This window comes from Poecilia mexicana, unplaced genomic scaffold (assembly GCF_051168715.1).
Source record: "Poecilia mexicana isolate PSO_F unplaced genomic scaffold, ASM5116871v1 scaffold_20, whole genome shotgun sequence".
Classification (NCBI taxonomy): Eukaryota; Metazoa; Chordata; class Actinopteri; order Cyprinodontiformes; family Poeciliidae; genus Poecilia; species Poecilia mexicana.
Window position 1 is genome coordinate 3,148,567 of NW_028263389.1, and position 13,419 is coordinate 3,161,985.

General features: G+C 38.4%; 1 protein-coding gene across 1 annotated transcript in view; it reads right to left on the minus strand.

Moving 5' to 3' along the window:
• The window catches only part of itgb1a (integrin, beta 1a), a 31,948-nt gene that overhangs the window by 5,106 nt on the left and 13,423 nt on the right, over positions 1–13,419 (minus strand). Inside the window, exons 2-13 of the mRNA XM_014999919.2 lie at positions 8,782–8,845; positions 8,397–8,482; positions 7,369–7,603; positions 7,107–7,277; positions 5,413–5,651; positions 5,010–5,165; positions 4,826–4,921; positions 3,972–4,061; positions 3,592–3,732; positions 1,850–2,052; positions 1,494–1,732; positions 348–570 (exon numbers count right to left, since the gene is read on the minus strand). Coding sequence (XP_014855405.1) covers positions 348–570; positions 1,494–1,732; positions 1,850–2,052; positions 3,592–3,732; positions 3,972–4,061; positions 4,826–4,921; positions 5,010–5,165; positions 5,413–5,651; positions 7,107–7,277; positions 7,369–7,603; positions 8,397–8,482; positions 8,782–8,845 — 1,943 coding nt within the window. The remainder of the gene's footprint in view (positions 1–347; positions 571–1,493; positions 1,733–1,849; positions 2,053–3,591; positions 3,733–3,971; positions 4,062–4,825; positions 4,922–5,009; positions 5,166–5,412; positions 5,652–7,106; positions 7,278–7,368; positions 7,604–8,396; positions 8,483–8,781; positions 8,846–13,419) is intronic.

Here is a 13,419-nt window from a genome sequence, read left to right on the forward strand (position 1 = left end):
AGGTGTAGCTAAATCATATCTGCCGTTCTATCTAATGTTTCGGTTCCCCTCACTGTCCTCCGCAGAGCCCTCTCTACTCTACATTCTAAATTCCTTCTCTATGTATTTCAACTCAGGGAATTCCTTTGTAAAAACTTTGTGCTTTAAAGTACAGATGCGCCCGTCCAATATTAATACCTGTGTTGGTCCTGATATTGAAAAGAACAGTGGATTGGTGCATCCCTACTGTTAAGAAGAAATTCTACCAGACCAAAAAGAAGAATTCAGTGTTCTTGACTTTGTGGATGGATTCAGTTGTGAACACAGAAACTTAAAGGAGGTTTTTATTCCACACAGTCATTCCTTACTTGTGTTCAGCACAGGCTGAAGGACAGGTGGGACACGTTTCGCACTTTGGGCCCTGGAATTTGAGGTCGTCGCACTTGCAGATGCCGCATTCGCAGCGTCCCCTGCCGTTGCAGATCTGCTTGTTGCTGGCCAAACACGTGCTCTCGTCCAGGGAACAGTCACAGGCAGTTCCGTTCCACATGGGGTCACAGATGCACTTCCTGCACTCGCAGCGCCCGTGTCCTGAGCAGCAGAGAGAACAGAGGGGAGAACGACGGAGCTCGTCTCAGCATGATGTATTATGGTCATATTTCTTACGACACAATTAGCGTCATAAAAAAAAAATAATAATTCTGCGATAATCAATCAATTCTGAGGTTCACAAATCAGAATTTTTAATTCCATTTCCAGTTCATGCCAGTTTCAGACAATTTTCACTTCTCTTTAAGAACTTGAATTTAAAGAGAACAGAACTCGAAAGGTTTTTTTTTCTAAACTTCCTGCAATGAGCTGTTTTTATTTATCTATATTTAGGATCAGAGGCAATGTCATACAGTGACTTTATGAAGGAAGTTACTGTAAAACTAGATTTCAGAATTTTAAATGAAAGACATTTTAAACCAGAGTTGTCCAAAGCAGTAATGGGTGATATGGACTTAAAAGTTTTGTTACTATATTTTGTTTTATTACTGTGATAACAATAAAAGTGACACCAACAAAACAGAAAACACCCAACCCGAATAAGTTGTGTATATAAGATCCTTTAATTGTTTTCCTCAAGAAAATATTATGTTTATTTTATTTCAGAATAGATAAAACTAAAACAAAAAAGTCATTCTTTTTATAACTTGGAGAAAAGAATTGTGGCCATTAAGTATTTCCATGACCGATTTTGGTCCATGTGGATAGAGTTTAGACATGTAAGTTGTAACCTAATATTACTAATATTACTAACATCTAATGCTGAATACTGGGATGGTGTGTCAATGGCTGCATCAAACTATTAGAAAAGAGCAAAAATGATATTTTTGGTCATCTTTCGGTTCTTTTTCTGGTTAACGTTCAGTCAAGTTTCCAGGTTTCATGTGTTGCGCTCACTCACAGGAAAAAGACTTGGCGTGACTCTTAAGATCACGAACGGCATCCTCTCCCCTCCACAGACTCACCTCCACAGAGCTTGTTTCCAGAGCGGTCGCAGTTGAAGTTGTCACACTCGCAGAACTGCCCGCTGTACCTCTCCTCCGGGTTCTCCCTGGCCTTGCACTCGCAGGTGCCGCACACGCATTCCCCGTTGTTGCTGCAGATGTCCGTGCCGTTGTCCTTGCGGCAGGTCCGGTCCATGTCCTCCGTGGACACTTCGTTGCTGCTGCACTCACACTCCCTGCCCACGCGGCCCTCTTTGCACCTGAAGCAGAGGGTTAAGGGTCGCCAAGCGAACGGGGTTTCTTTAGACAACTGGAAGGGCAATTATGACCCAAAAAAAAAAAAAAAAAAAAAAAAGAGGTGTTGGAGGGATTCGTACCTGCAGGCTCCGCACTCGTAGGTCCCGTTCCCGTTGCTGCAGACCTGGCTGTTGTTGACAGCTTCGCTGTGGCAGTCGCACTCGCAGATGAAGTGGAGGATAATCTCCACCTCCTCTGTGAATCCCAGGGGCTTTATCTTTATAATCTCAGGACTGGTATTGTTTGGACAACCTTTAGAGGTGATGCTGATGTTAAAGTGGACCTGAGGGAACACAGGAGAAACGCTTATTCACTGATGTCAGACAAGCTGCTGGTGCCACTAGACATCTTAACTGACATGTTTGGGAAATCTTAATCTTAATTAATCTTCTTTTTCTTGAAAGGGCTGCAGGTTAATGCCTGAAAGACAGTCTTTAAAAAGCTGAAAAACTTTTATTTAACCAGCCACGTCGAATAAATTCTAATTTTCAACAACTTGTTCAGAAAACATTAATGCATTGTACAACAGAAAATAGATTTAAAAAATAGATAAATATCATAAAACAAACGTTGTAAATGCTTTGAAAAGGATATAAAGGTATGATTGAAAAAAATTCTAAAATAAAACCACTATAGTAAACGACAGCGTAATGAAGTATCTCGAATAAGATGAAAAAGAAAAAAAAATAATCAAACCAGAAAATGTTTCAGAAAATGTTCAATAGGATTTTTAGTCCTGTGTAACATGTTCTGCTTTACGCTGCTCTAAAGGTAAAATGGAAAATTGTTAAGGGTGGGCAGCAGTTCTTTGGCCGATTTTTTTATTTTATTTATTTTTTTGCTTGAGAAGTCGCAAAATATAGCATTTTAACAATACACAGAATACATATTTAAACAGTAAAAATAATGGCCATTTTCCCTTGTGTTTTCCTTCCAAAAACTTTGATATATAAAACAATATACATTCCTATGTTGAGCACAATTTTTATTCCAATCTTCATTGTTTGTCAGACCTAAAATTAATTTGCCTCCTTAGCGACTTCCTTTGCTTTTGCTTTGTTATGCAAAAATGCAGGGTTTCCCCCAGTGTATTATAAGCCTTTGTTTTTAGACAAATAAAAAAATAAAAACCGCTTAATTTTTTTAATAACCTGGACTGCAAGCTTCTCTGTTGCGGTGAGCGTTTCACTGGCGGAGCAGAATTATTCCTAAAAGATGGGTTTATAGTTGATGCTTTTAACAGGCCACAGAGCCAGAGAGCGCACCAATCACACTGCTGGCGTCTTTGCATGTTGCCTGCCGCTGCTTGATGTCTGAAGTTTACCTTATACTTACTTTAGCTTATACAGTTTTAGAGTGAAGAGTTACCAGAACCATTTCTTCCAAGGATGCCTTCTTGATGGCACTTTATTGAACATAGCTCACATCCCAATCTAGCAATATTAGAAGTTGCTTACACCCAAACTTTCCCACTGCATATTAATTAACACACTTTCTCACAATTTTTAAATCTCCTTTAAAAAAATGGTTGTTTTTTAAGCTTGTGTTTCTGATGAGATTTCAGCTTCATTTTCATTTTCATTGTTTTTTTGAAGCTCTTATTTTCTTATTGCTTGCACTGATTGCTATCAATCTAAATTCAAATAGCTCTGCAGGGTAAAAATAGGGCGTGTTGAATGTATTGTTATTCTTTTGCTTACTGCAGCATGCATGTTCAACATTGTAGAATTAATCTTTTTCTAATCAAATGACAATGCCTCTCTTGTCCAATGAAAGACTATATGATATCTGTGACATAAAAGCATCATCTTCCACATCCCACCTCATCTCCAATGGAGATATTGGAGCACTTCCTTCCATTTTCGCCCTTATTGATTACTCCGTTCTTACAGCGAGACGTGTACTCGATTGTCACGTTGTTTGAAACTTTGGTGTTCTCCAGAATCACTTCGGAGGAAAGAGCCTGGCAAAGAAAACAACACAAAAGATAATACGACATAGCTTATTCACTGGAATGCCATCTGGAAGCCCGGTTCAGACAGCAGAGAATAAACAAAGCATTAGCTGCAGATTAAGAAGGAATGCAGGCACAACTTAACTCGGAATGCTGCACAAGGTTCCTGTCGCTCGTTTGAGCAAATGATAATGTGATCAGTTTGACTGGATTTGAGTTGTACTTAAAATCCTGAAGAATGTACTTACATTGTAAGCATCTATGATGAGGTTGATGACGTTGCTCGAGTTGGCAGACAGAGTGCCCACTGCAGACTTTGGTATCAGATTTTTCAGTTCCTGCAGAGTTAAAGAGGAAATACCAAGAACAGCGTTTAACAAAAAACTCTTGTCCTTAAAACCAACCTCTACCAAGGCTGAAAGGATTAACATGATTCATTGATGATTGAAATAACTGTCAACCAATTTAGTAATCAATTAATTGTTAACAACAAGTGGCCGAAAAAATGGCCACTTGTTGAAAGAACAAAACAGTCAGAGCAGTAATTAAACCAAAACTGTTTACTACAAAAAACTCCTCAAATGGCATTTTTAGCTTCACCTGGTTTGAGTTCTGTAAGAACAAGCTCCTCAGTAAAGCATCTTTTATTATCTTAAATGGATAACAAAAGTGGTTTCATAAAAATGGGCCATTTATAAAACCAAAAAAAAATGAACAGATTAGTAGACAGTACTTTAGTACTTCAGCTGCAGATGTATCTTTAGCTACTAATGTTCAAGCATACACTAAATGAGTCATTGCATTTTTGGGAATACAAGTTTTATTTTCTTAGTCAAAAAAGTAACTGTAGTATTGTATAAAAAAACACAAGAGGTTAAATAAAAAATCTGTGGAATTTATCAATTTTCTTTATCCAATTAATCTATTAATCATTAGAATAATTAACAGAGCAATCGATTGCAAAGATCTCTAGGTATTTTTGCAGATGAATGTACTGAAACGGTACATTGTTGCCAACTTACGGCAGAAGTTTGAGGCTAAAATTTCATTATGATTACAACAAAAGCTTTAGAGGAGAAAAAAAAGGCTAATGTGTGCTAACCTGATAAACGGGCTGGAACTCTTCTGTGACGGCAAAAATAGTCTGAATGTTGTTGTCACTCAGCTTCTGAACCAGGTGAGCGATCGAGGGGTAGTCCTGAAAAGACAAAAGAGAGAGTAGGTTACTTGCACGTCACAGAGTCTTCGATACTGTCAGAACAGCCAAAACAGCAGACATTCCCTACATAGTAGTGGCTCATGGTGTAGATGTTGTTGTCTAGGTGGCATTTCCCGTCGTTGGGCAGCACAATGCCACCCAGCTTGCCGTCGCCAGCAAAGTGGAATCCGGCGTCAGTGGAAAACACCAGTAGGCGGGTTACGTTCCTCCAGCCAATCTGTTCCTGTAGAAAAAATGAACAGAAATACCAATCTGCAATCAAATCTCTGGAAACAGAGTTGTAAACGAGCAGCTTAAAAAGAAACATATGAGGGCTTGAGTCGCATCCAAAAATAGAAGACTCATAAAATATCTCCACCCATTTCAACGTTACTAGATACATCTGGTGAGGTGAAGCTGATAGAAAGCGGCGCGAACGGTGGGAAAATTACCCTCAAAACCTGGACCTCATGTTGAGGTCAGTGGCTTACCCCACACACGGCCACTTGCATGATGGCGTCGAAGCCGCCCTCGGGGGAGTCCAGGTTCCCCGAGATCTGCTGCTCCCCCACCAGAGTGTTGAAAGTGGCGCCATTGTTGGTCAGCGGCAGCACATTCTTGTAGCTGAACGGGCTGGTGCAGTTCTGGTCACCTGTGCATGGATTCAGCAGCTTGGCTGGAGTGGTGCTGATGTAAGGCATGACTGTCTTCTCCACAAAGGAGCCAAAACCTATGAAGAAAATCAGAGTTAAACTACAGGTAAAATAAATGTATCCGTGTTTTGGTGAAAGGATAATGCTCTAAAACTGCATCCAGATGGTGAGCCTATTTCTATTCATTTGTGAATATTTTGCATCAGTGCATGACATGAGCTGCGTTTCCATTACAAATGTGCATAAAACTTATAGTACTGCAATAAACAATATTATTACAATAGTATTGTTTATTGCGATACAATACTATACAATAAACAATAGTATCGTTTATTGCGATAAACAATACTATTGTTTAAATGGGTAATCATCTTTATTCTTAATTCTTTATTATCTTTATTCTTATAGATAGATACAGATAGATACAATAAGCAATTAAATCAATTAATTGCAAGATAAGTTCAAATGAGTTTGATAATTTCCATTTGAATGCCTGATTGTTTTTCTCTTTCTACCACAGTCTGTATGACAAACAGCTTCAGTCTGGCGATTTGGTCTCAATTAGCCTCTTTTTCAGGTGCAAATTTGCTTAGAGAGTTTTAAGTGTACATTTTATTTGTTGTTTCGGTTGTTTTGTTTATTTACTTTAAAGATTCAAAATGTCATTGAGTTCCAGTGTTAATGTTCGTTAGAAATGGAAGTTTACTGGTCTTTGAGAGGATGTACTTGCATTACTATGTCCTTACCATTATATCTCTTGACTATAGTCTCAAAACGACAATATTATTGTTTATCGCAATAAATTCCTGGACAATTTACCGACCTGTTTTCTGTGACAGGCCTAACTGTAGCCACTTGTAATTCAAGTGTGCTATGATTTTGAATACATTTAAAATCATGTGGGGATTTTTCACCAAAATCCCCACAACCTTTTAGCAGACTATTTTTTTCTGCACAACACAAGGAGTTTTATTCTTGAGAATGTCTCTGACTCTGTTTTACATGACTGTAAATAAATATGACCAGCCTCTCCCCAAAATAAGTGCATAATGTCTTAGCTATATGAGGTCAAACTGTGTCAGCGTGGAGAGATGCTTGTTGAACCAATTTCAAAAGCAGAATGAGGCTATTGTATAGATTTAGAACAAGAGGCATACATAAACTTAGGTTGGCTGAGGAATAAATGGGTTAAATCCCCCTGTTTATTACCACTTAAAATGAATTGTATACAAACTTGTGAGTAGTTGCATCAATAATGAAATAAAATGTGAAAACAGATTTGAAAAACAGGCACTGCTGACAGAATTTCTGTAGTCTGTTTCAGACTACAGAAATTGCCCTCTCATTGTAAAGCTTTCCAATGAGAGGGCAAAGAAGCTAAATGCTAAGATGATGAAGGTGATACAAAAAGAAAAGTCATACTTTGCAAAGCTCTGAGGAAGACAAGCAGTAAAATGTCCAAGCACAATCCATTCCCCGTTTCAGAAAATATAAACAACAATAAGAGACTTGAACTAATGAGATTTCCTGACCTATCTTGAAGTCGGATGTGATCTTTGACATCTCATGCATCAGACTGGTCCCCAGGTTCTTTACGTTCTCCAGATCGTCCTTCATGGAGTAGGACAGGTCCATCAAGTAGTACAGGTCAATGGGGTAATCCTCTGCACGCTTAAACTTCAACTCAAAGGACTGCGGCTCACCTTTATATAGTTATAGCGGACAAGAATTGTCAAAATTACAAAGTGACTGATATACATAGCTGGACCAGATGTGAAGTCGATGTTTACGCACCAGATCGGAGGGTGAGGCTGACTTTTTGGGGCTGGACCTGGGTGATTTCCTCTGGTTTCAGTTTCTGGTTTTCAGTTTCAGCTTTGGCTTTGCTGCGATCGGTCACTGGATTGTTCTTGAGAATCGTCCGTTTTCCCAGCGGGTTCTCGATCAATGTCTCGTTGCAGCCCCGTTTTATCAGAGACTGCATCTCGTCACACCGGCTCGACACGGTCTCACCCTGCTTCAGGAAGTCCTGAAAAGAGGCAGCACAGACAACATTTATGATGGGATTAACATTTTGAGGTGCTTCAGTCAGGGTCCGTTGGACGGATCGACAATAAATGGAGAAATTAATAGACAGCTTGTTCATGTAGAAAAATGTATTCCTATTCTTGGGAATTCTGAATCGATAGAAATTGCTCAAATCAATTTTAGTCTGCTTAAGTTTTTGCAAAATTAGGTTTTGAATATTGTTTTGATATCTTCTTTTTAATACAAAGTCAGGCAGCTAAGATAATCTAAATCTGATCATTTAAGTTATGAACAAACCCTATTTTTGTTTAAATATTAACTGATGGAATTTGATACAACTGGAATTGTTTTAAATGAATTTTCTATTTTCCTAGACTGCTTTTCCTTTTGACAGTCACATAATTAAAACAGAATCTCTAAATAAATTGGTTTCTGAATCAAACCATGACCCTACAAAACAGAATCAAATTGTAAGTCACTGAATAGCATCACAATACTCAATCATCCTTTTATTTACAATCTCACTGTTTTAATGGTTTCCTTTTCATTTTTTGTTATTATTCATTTAGTTTTTTACATTTACTGTCCCATTTGATTTGCTTAAAATGCAAAACAATAAGCCATGCCTGTGTTGTTTCCAATCAGAAACGGGTATGAAGAATTTTGACAATAGTTGGAAGACACATAAAAAAGACACTTATGTAAAGCAGAGCCTTCTATAGAACAGAAACACATGATTTCACCGCTGTGCATTACTCTGCAGTGAGTGTAGCTGACAGCTCTGAGTTACACACCGGGTCTGTACACCAGCCACATTTGGCTCCGGCCTGGATGCACTCTCCGCAGTGTTTGGCATTTTTGTTGATGCACTCGTTCCCCTCTAGATGGAAAACAAAGAAAAAGGAGTGATCAGAGTCAGAGGGAGCAGCGCTACAGAGCGGCCCTGCGACAGAAACTTCATACATTTACGCATCAGTAGGTGTGAAACACTGATTGAAGGCTCAGAATATTCCATCTGATTCCAGGATGCTACAGCACAACAGCTTCTTCTACGAGTTCATTAAACTAAAGTAGCAAACGCTTCTGTTATTATGGCCATTCACTAAACAACCCAATGACATCAAGTGAAAAAGAAAGTTTTAGCTTCATATTAGAAAAAAATAATAAAATCAACTTTACCTTTCTGAGAGTTACAGCAGTAAAAGAGTCCTATAAATGCAATGAAGATCAGCTTCAGATCCATCTGAAAACACACAAGACAAGACATTAGGGCTGAAACGATTAATCGTGATGAATCGATTTTTGAAACAATTGTCAAGTAATCAACTATTTGACAATTATTTCACCTAAATAATTGTTAAATATTTTGAGTAAATAAAAATATTGAGAATGTGCCAATTTTTAAATCTGATTAATCGATTAATCGTCAGAATAATCAATTACTAAAATATACACTAATTGCAGCCCTAAAAGATATGATCACAAGAAAAAGCACCTTTAGAGGTGACCGTGTTTTAGATCCAGTTGATAGGACTATGTGCTTGAAGGTCTTAATGTTTCCATGCGCAACACCACCGAGCCGAACGAAGCCGACCGCAGCAGTGCAGACGGATCTGCTCGAGGTAACGGGCTGCAACTGTAAATGGCCTGCCTGTAATTGGAGGTCATAAATTATCCAGGGACAGTTGCTTGGCTTCTCTCTAGCGGTCACGGAGGAACAGACGGCTAATTAAATTCAGACCACTTTCGCACACAAACATGTATCCACGCAAAGAGCAGGCCGCCACTCCTCCCCAGATTTCCCCCATTACTGTAAATAGCATCGTCTCCTTGGAGTCCCACCCCTCCGCTGTCGTGTTTATTGATCCCGCAGGCTTTTTGGTCGGAACCGTATTGACGCACCCTGGTCTAATCCTAATGCAGAGCTCAGGGCTCACTAATGGATGCGGTGACTGCAGGTCCTTCCCCTGCAAGAAAAGGTTGATTTGAGACATGTACAGCCTTGCTGGGCGTCTCAAAGCACATTTAATCTTTTATGTCTACTGTTTATTGTCTATAACCTACTAATAGTCTTTTCTTCAGTAAGAAAATTTAGATATATTACTAATAAATACTACACAGAATGATTACTGGTTGACCAGGAGTTCGAATTTGTCAAGAGTCATCTGTCCTCTAGTGATCAGAACCAAAGAAAATGGAAATAGAAACTCTTTGGAAAGAAATATATAATCAAATTAACTCACACTTGAGATTTGAGATCATTTTTATCAAATAATACATCAACTTTCCTTACTTAAAATAACTGTTTAAGTAGACGGGAACAAAAGGGCTTGTCTACAGGTACAAACCAAAGCAGGAAGGCGCACTCTTACAATGTTATCTCTGAGGTATTTGAAGACTGAAACTGTACTTAAATCACTTCCAGCTGTCCTAAAGAAGCCCTAAAATTTTAACAGTTTATGTTTTGGAGATGAATACCGTTCCCTAAACTTCACCACAGATGATTGTGGTGTTTGGAAGGTGCAAGAATAACTTATTTGTTTCCTGGAACAAAAGGTGGATGTGGTGAAACTGTCAGTGCTATAGAGGCCAGCAAAGTAGAGCGTAGATGTGAATTGAAAGGACAATGATGGATGGTTTTCAGCATCTCAGCATATGTTTCTATTCAACCGTTCCAGGCCTATAATTTGTCATGTCACCTTTCACTGCAAATACAACTGCTAGTCTTTAGCTGTACTTCCTCAGTAGTTTTTTCACATCTAGACTTAAATCTTTACCAAATGATGTTTGCAAAAACAGCTCAGTCTCAGTCAAATTGGATTTAGGGGAACAGCTTTTCAGTCTTGCCACAGATTTCCAATTGGATTTAGATCTAGATGTCGATGGCGGCCATCCTAGTTTATGAATCTTCTTTAAGCTTAATCATTCTGTCGCAGTTTTGGCTGCATGTTTAGGGTTGTGGTTCTGCTTACAATGGGGATGTTGTGTTTCGTTTTTCTGCCACACGCAGCATTTTGCTCGTCAGTCAAAGTCCTGATTTGGTCTTATGCTGTTGCATGACTTTTTTGACTTTTACACCTACTTTAGTATGAGTTGGCAACAGAAGGGAGATCATCCATCCAGCTGCCAACTTTTCCTGATTGTCTCTCTACTAATGCTCTTTAACAAATTTCTGAGGGCCTCACAGAGCAACTGCACCGAAGCTTAAGGTAATCAGGTAACAAACTATGTCGCTTTGGTGATGCTACAACTACAGTAGCCATGTTAATGTAATGAAAGCTGCACAACAGAAACAAACAGAACAGGAAATATTATGACCTCGAGAAACATCAGTGGTGTAAGTTTAGCTTTTATTACACAGGATAGCAGGAGCTTAAAAAATACCGCAGCTAAATAATAGCTGGAATGTGAGGCCAATGTTGTGCTTGAGCGATAATCAGAAACTCATGGAGATTCATTCCACAGAGAAGCTCCTGTATTCGACACTGGATATCAAAGCATGAGGTTCAAATTAAATCCAGAAGGACAGAGATAAGAGGACAGAAGCTTTTATTGTGTTGATTTCTTTTAACTACCAGCTTCTGCTGGTCTTTTATAGGGGCTGGATTATAAAATTACACTGCCTTACACTGTTGGGAAAAGAGGTTCTGACAGTAAGTGTGTGCGGTGTTGACCAGTGCATTCCTGAATGCCTATGTGACTGCGTGTGTGTGCGTGCGTGTGTGTGTGTGTTCATTTAAATAGACACAGAAGAGCAGACAGCCTGTCTGCAGCCCCCCAGATTAGATCAGATGGCTTAAATCTCCAGTGCTGCGCCTGGGACTTTTGTATTAGCCTGTGTATTTTCATTTAAAGTTAAAACGAATAATAAGAAAGAAAATGCATAACCAATGACTGACAATGTGACACAACTATGAAAAAACGGATTTTATATAACTTGAGAACCTTCTGTTAAAACAGAGACGTAGAGAGAGAGGTTTACACACAGAGTGTGGTCCATATTAAGGAGAATAAACTACTATTTCCAGAGAGACCACATTTCAAAATGATCAATTTCACACAACATTCCGGCAACTACAAAAACATCCAACTATTTTCTTTTCACCATAGCTCCAGTTCTGTTTTCACTTCAGGTTTGGCGTTCTGAAGGATTCATTCAGATGCAAACTAGGCCTATAAAACTCAAGCTGGGAGTCAAGTTATCTTCAGGCTCACGGCATTTAGAGGAATGCTGGTTAAAAATATAAAACAGAGCTGGAGTCAGAGAGCTAAAGAACAGGAAAAGAGCACAATGATGCACTGTTTCTAAAGGTCATTTTCAAGTGTTACATTTGACTTACTTACAGTTCCAACATTTTCTTTCAACATTGCTTTTAAAAAGCTTGATGTGAATTAGGCAACTAGGTATAACAGTATGACAAATTAACCATCAAATCTACCCAATAAGAGTCTATGTGATAAACTCTAAACTCCACAAAAGGTCCAAGTTAGCAAATATAAAATAAATATGGACAACATTATTGTGAATGAATAAACAATATGAGTGGGTTATTTTAGCAATGACAATTATTGTAATTTTCGTGTCTTTTTTATCAAAGCAATTAGATCTTTCCTACATGTAGTGATTTAAATATACAACTCTTCTCTGTGACGACAAAGAGTCACTTATGCTAACAGTGTTTCTTGTGCTTTTGTCATCCTAAAATAGGGTTAAAAAAGGTTTTTGTTTGTTTTAATTTAACACAGCTGATTCTATGTCTGAATCCGTTTGGATCACCTTATCAAATTTCTGTTTCATGTCTGTTTTTTTTTTTTTGAATGTGTATTCAGATTATTGTCTACAACAGCAGAATTTCTCCCTAATAAAGTATTCTGACTCTGATTTTAGTTTATCATATCATATCGAGAGTCTCATACCAAGTAACATGAAGATGCTATATCAAAATAATAATAAAAAGAATACTATTCCTATTGACCAACAATAAACAGTGTTTCTGCCAGTGTATTATAAGCCTGGCGGGCCACCAGGCTTAACTTGCCTCCAAATTTTTGTAACTTTTAAGATTCTTCAACATAAAAACGGAATGAGCCACTGGTGGACTGCACTAGTGCCCCTACCACTGGAATTAGCAGGTTTTCCAGGGGAAATCCTGAGTAAACCATTAAATGTACATAACTTTAAATAGGAACCCAGACAAAAACACTTATAAAGCTCAAGTGTATTCATTTCTTGTAAACAGAACAGTTGTGTAAACTTGATTATCACTCTTACGTTGCTTAATCTGTCCAAATCTAAATAATAATACAGTCTGAAGCTCCCAAAAATAATATATATAGCCCACCCTCGAGTTTCTAACTGGTTCATGTTGACAAAACCACAAAATGGAGTGAATAAGTAGGCATCTTTAGCCTCGCTGTCTTTTTTTCCAGTAGATTCCCACGGAGGAAGAGCAGTCTTCTCTGAGTCTACCCAGATTCCCAACCCTCCCACTTGGTCTCACAGACTAATGTCAGTGACCCCATGGAAAACGACAATTTACAAACCGAGTTAAAAAAACAAACAAACAAAAAAACACTTTAGTGCAGACAAGGTTTGGGGCTGTAAACTTAAAAAATACTGGTAAAGTGTTAAAAAAGAAAAACCATGCAGCCCCAATTTTCATAATATGTTGGGGGGGAAAAAAGGTCCCCTGCTCATCCAAAACACCCGAAGCTGAATGTCAATGTGACAAATCCAAAAAAATCTACACAGTTTAGAAACCGAACACATCATTTTGAAAGAGCATCCGATTGCCAAGAATACCGCACACTCTTCCA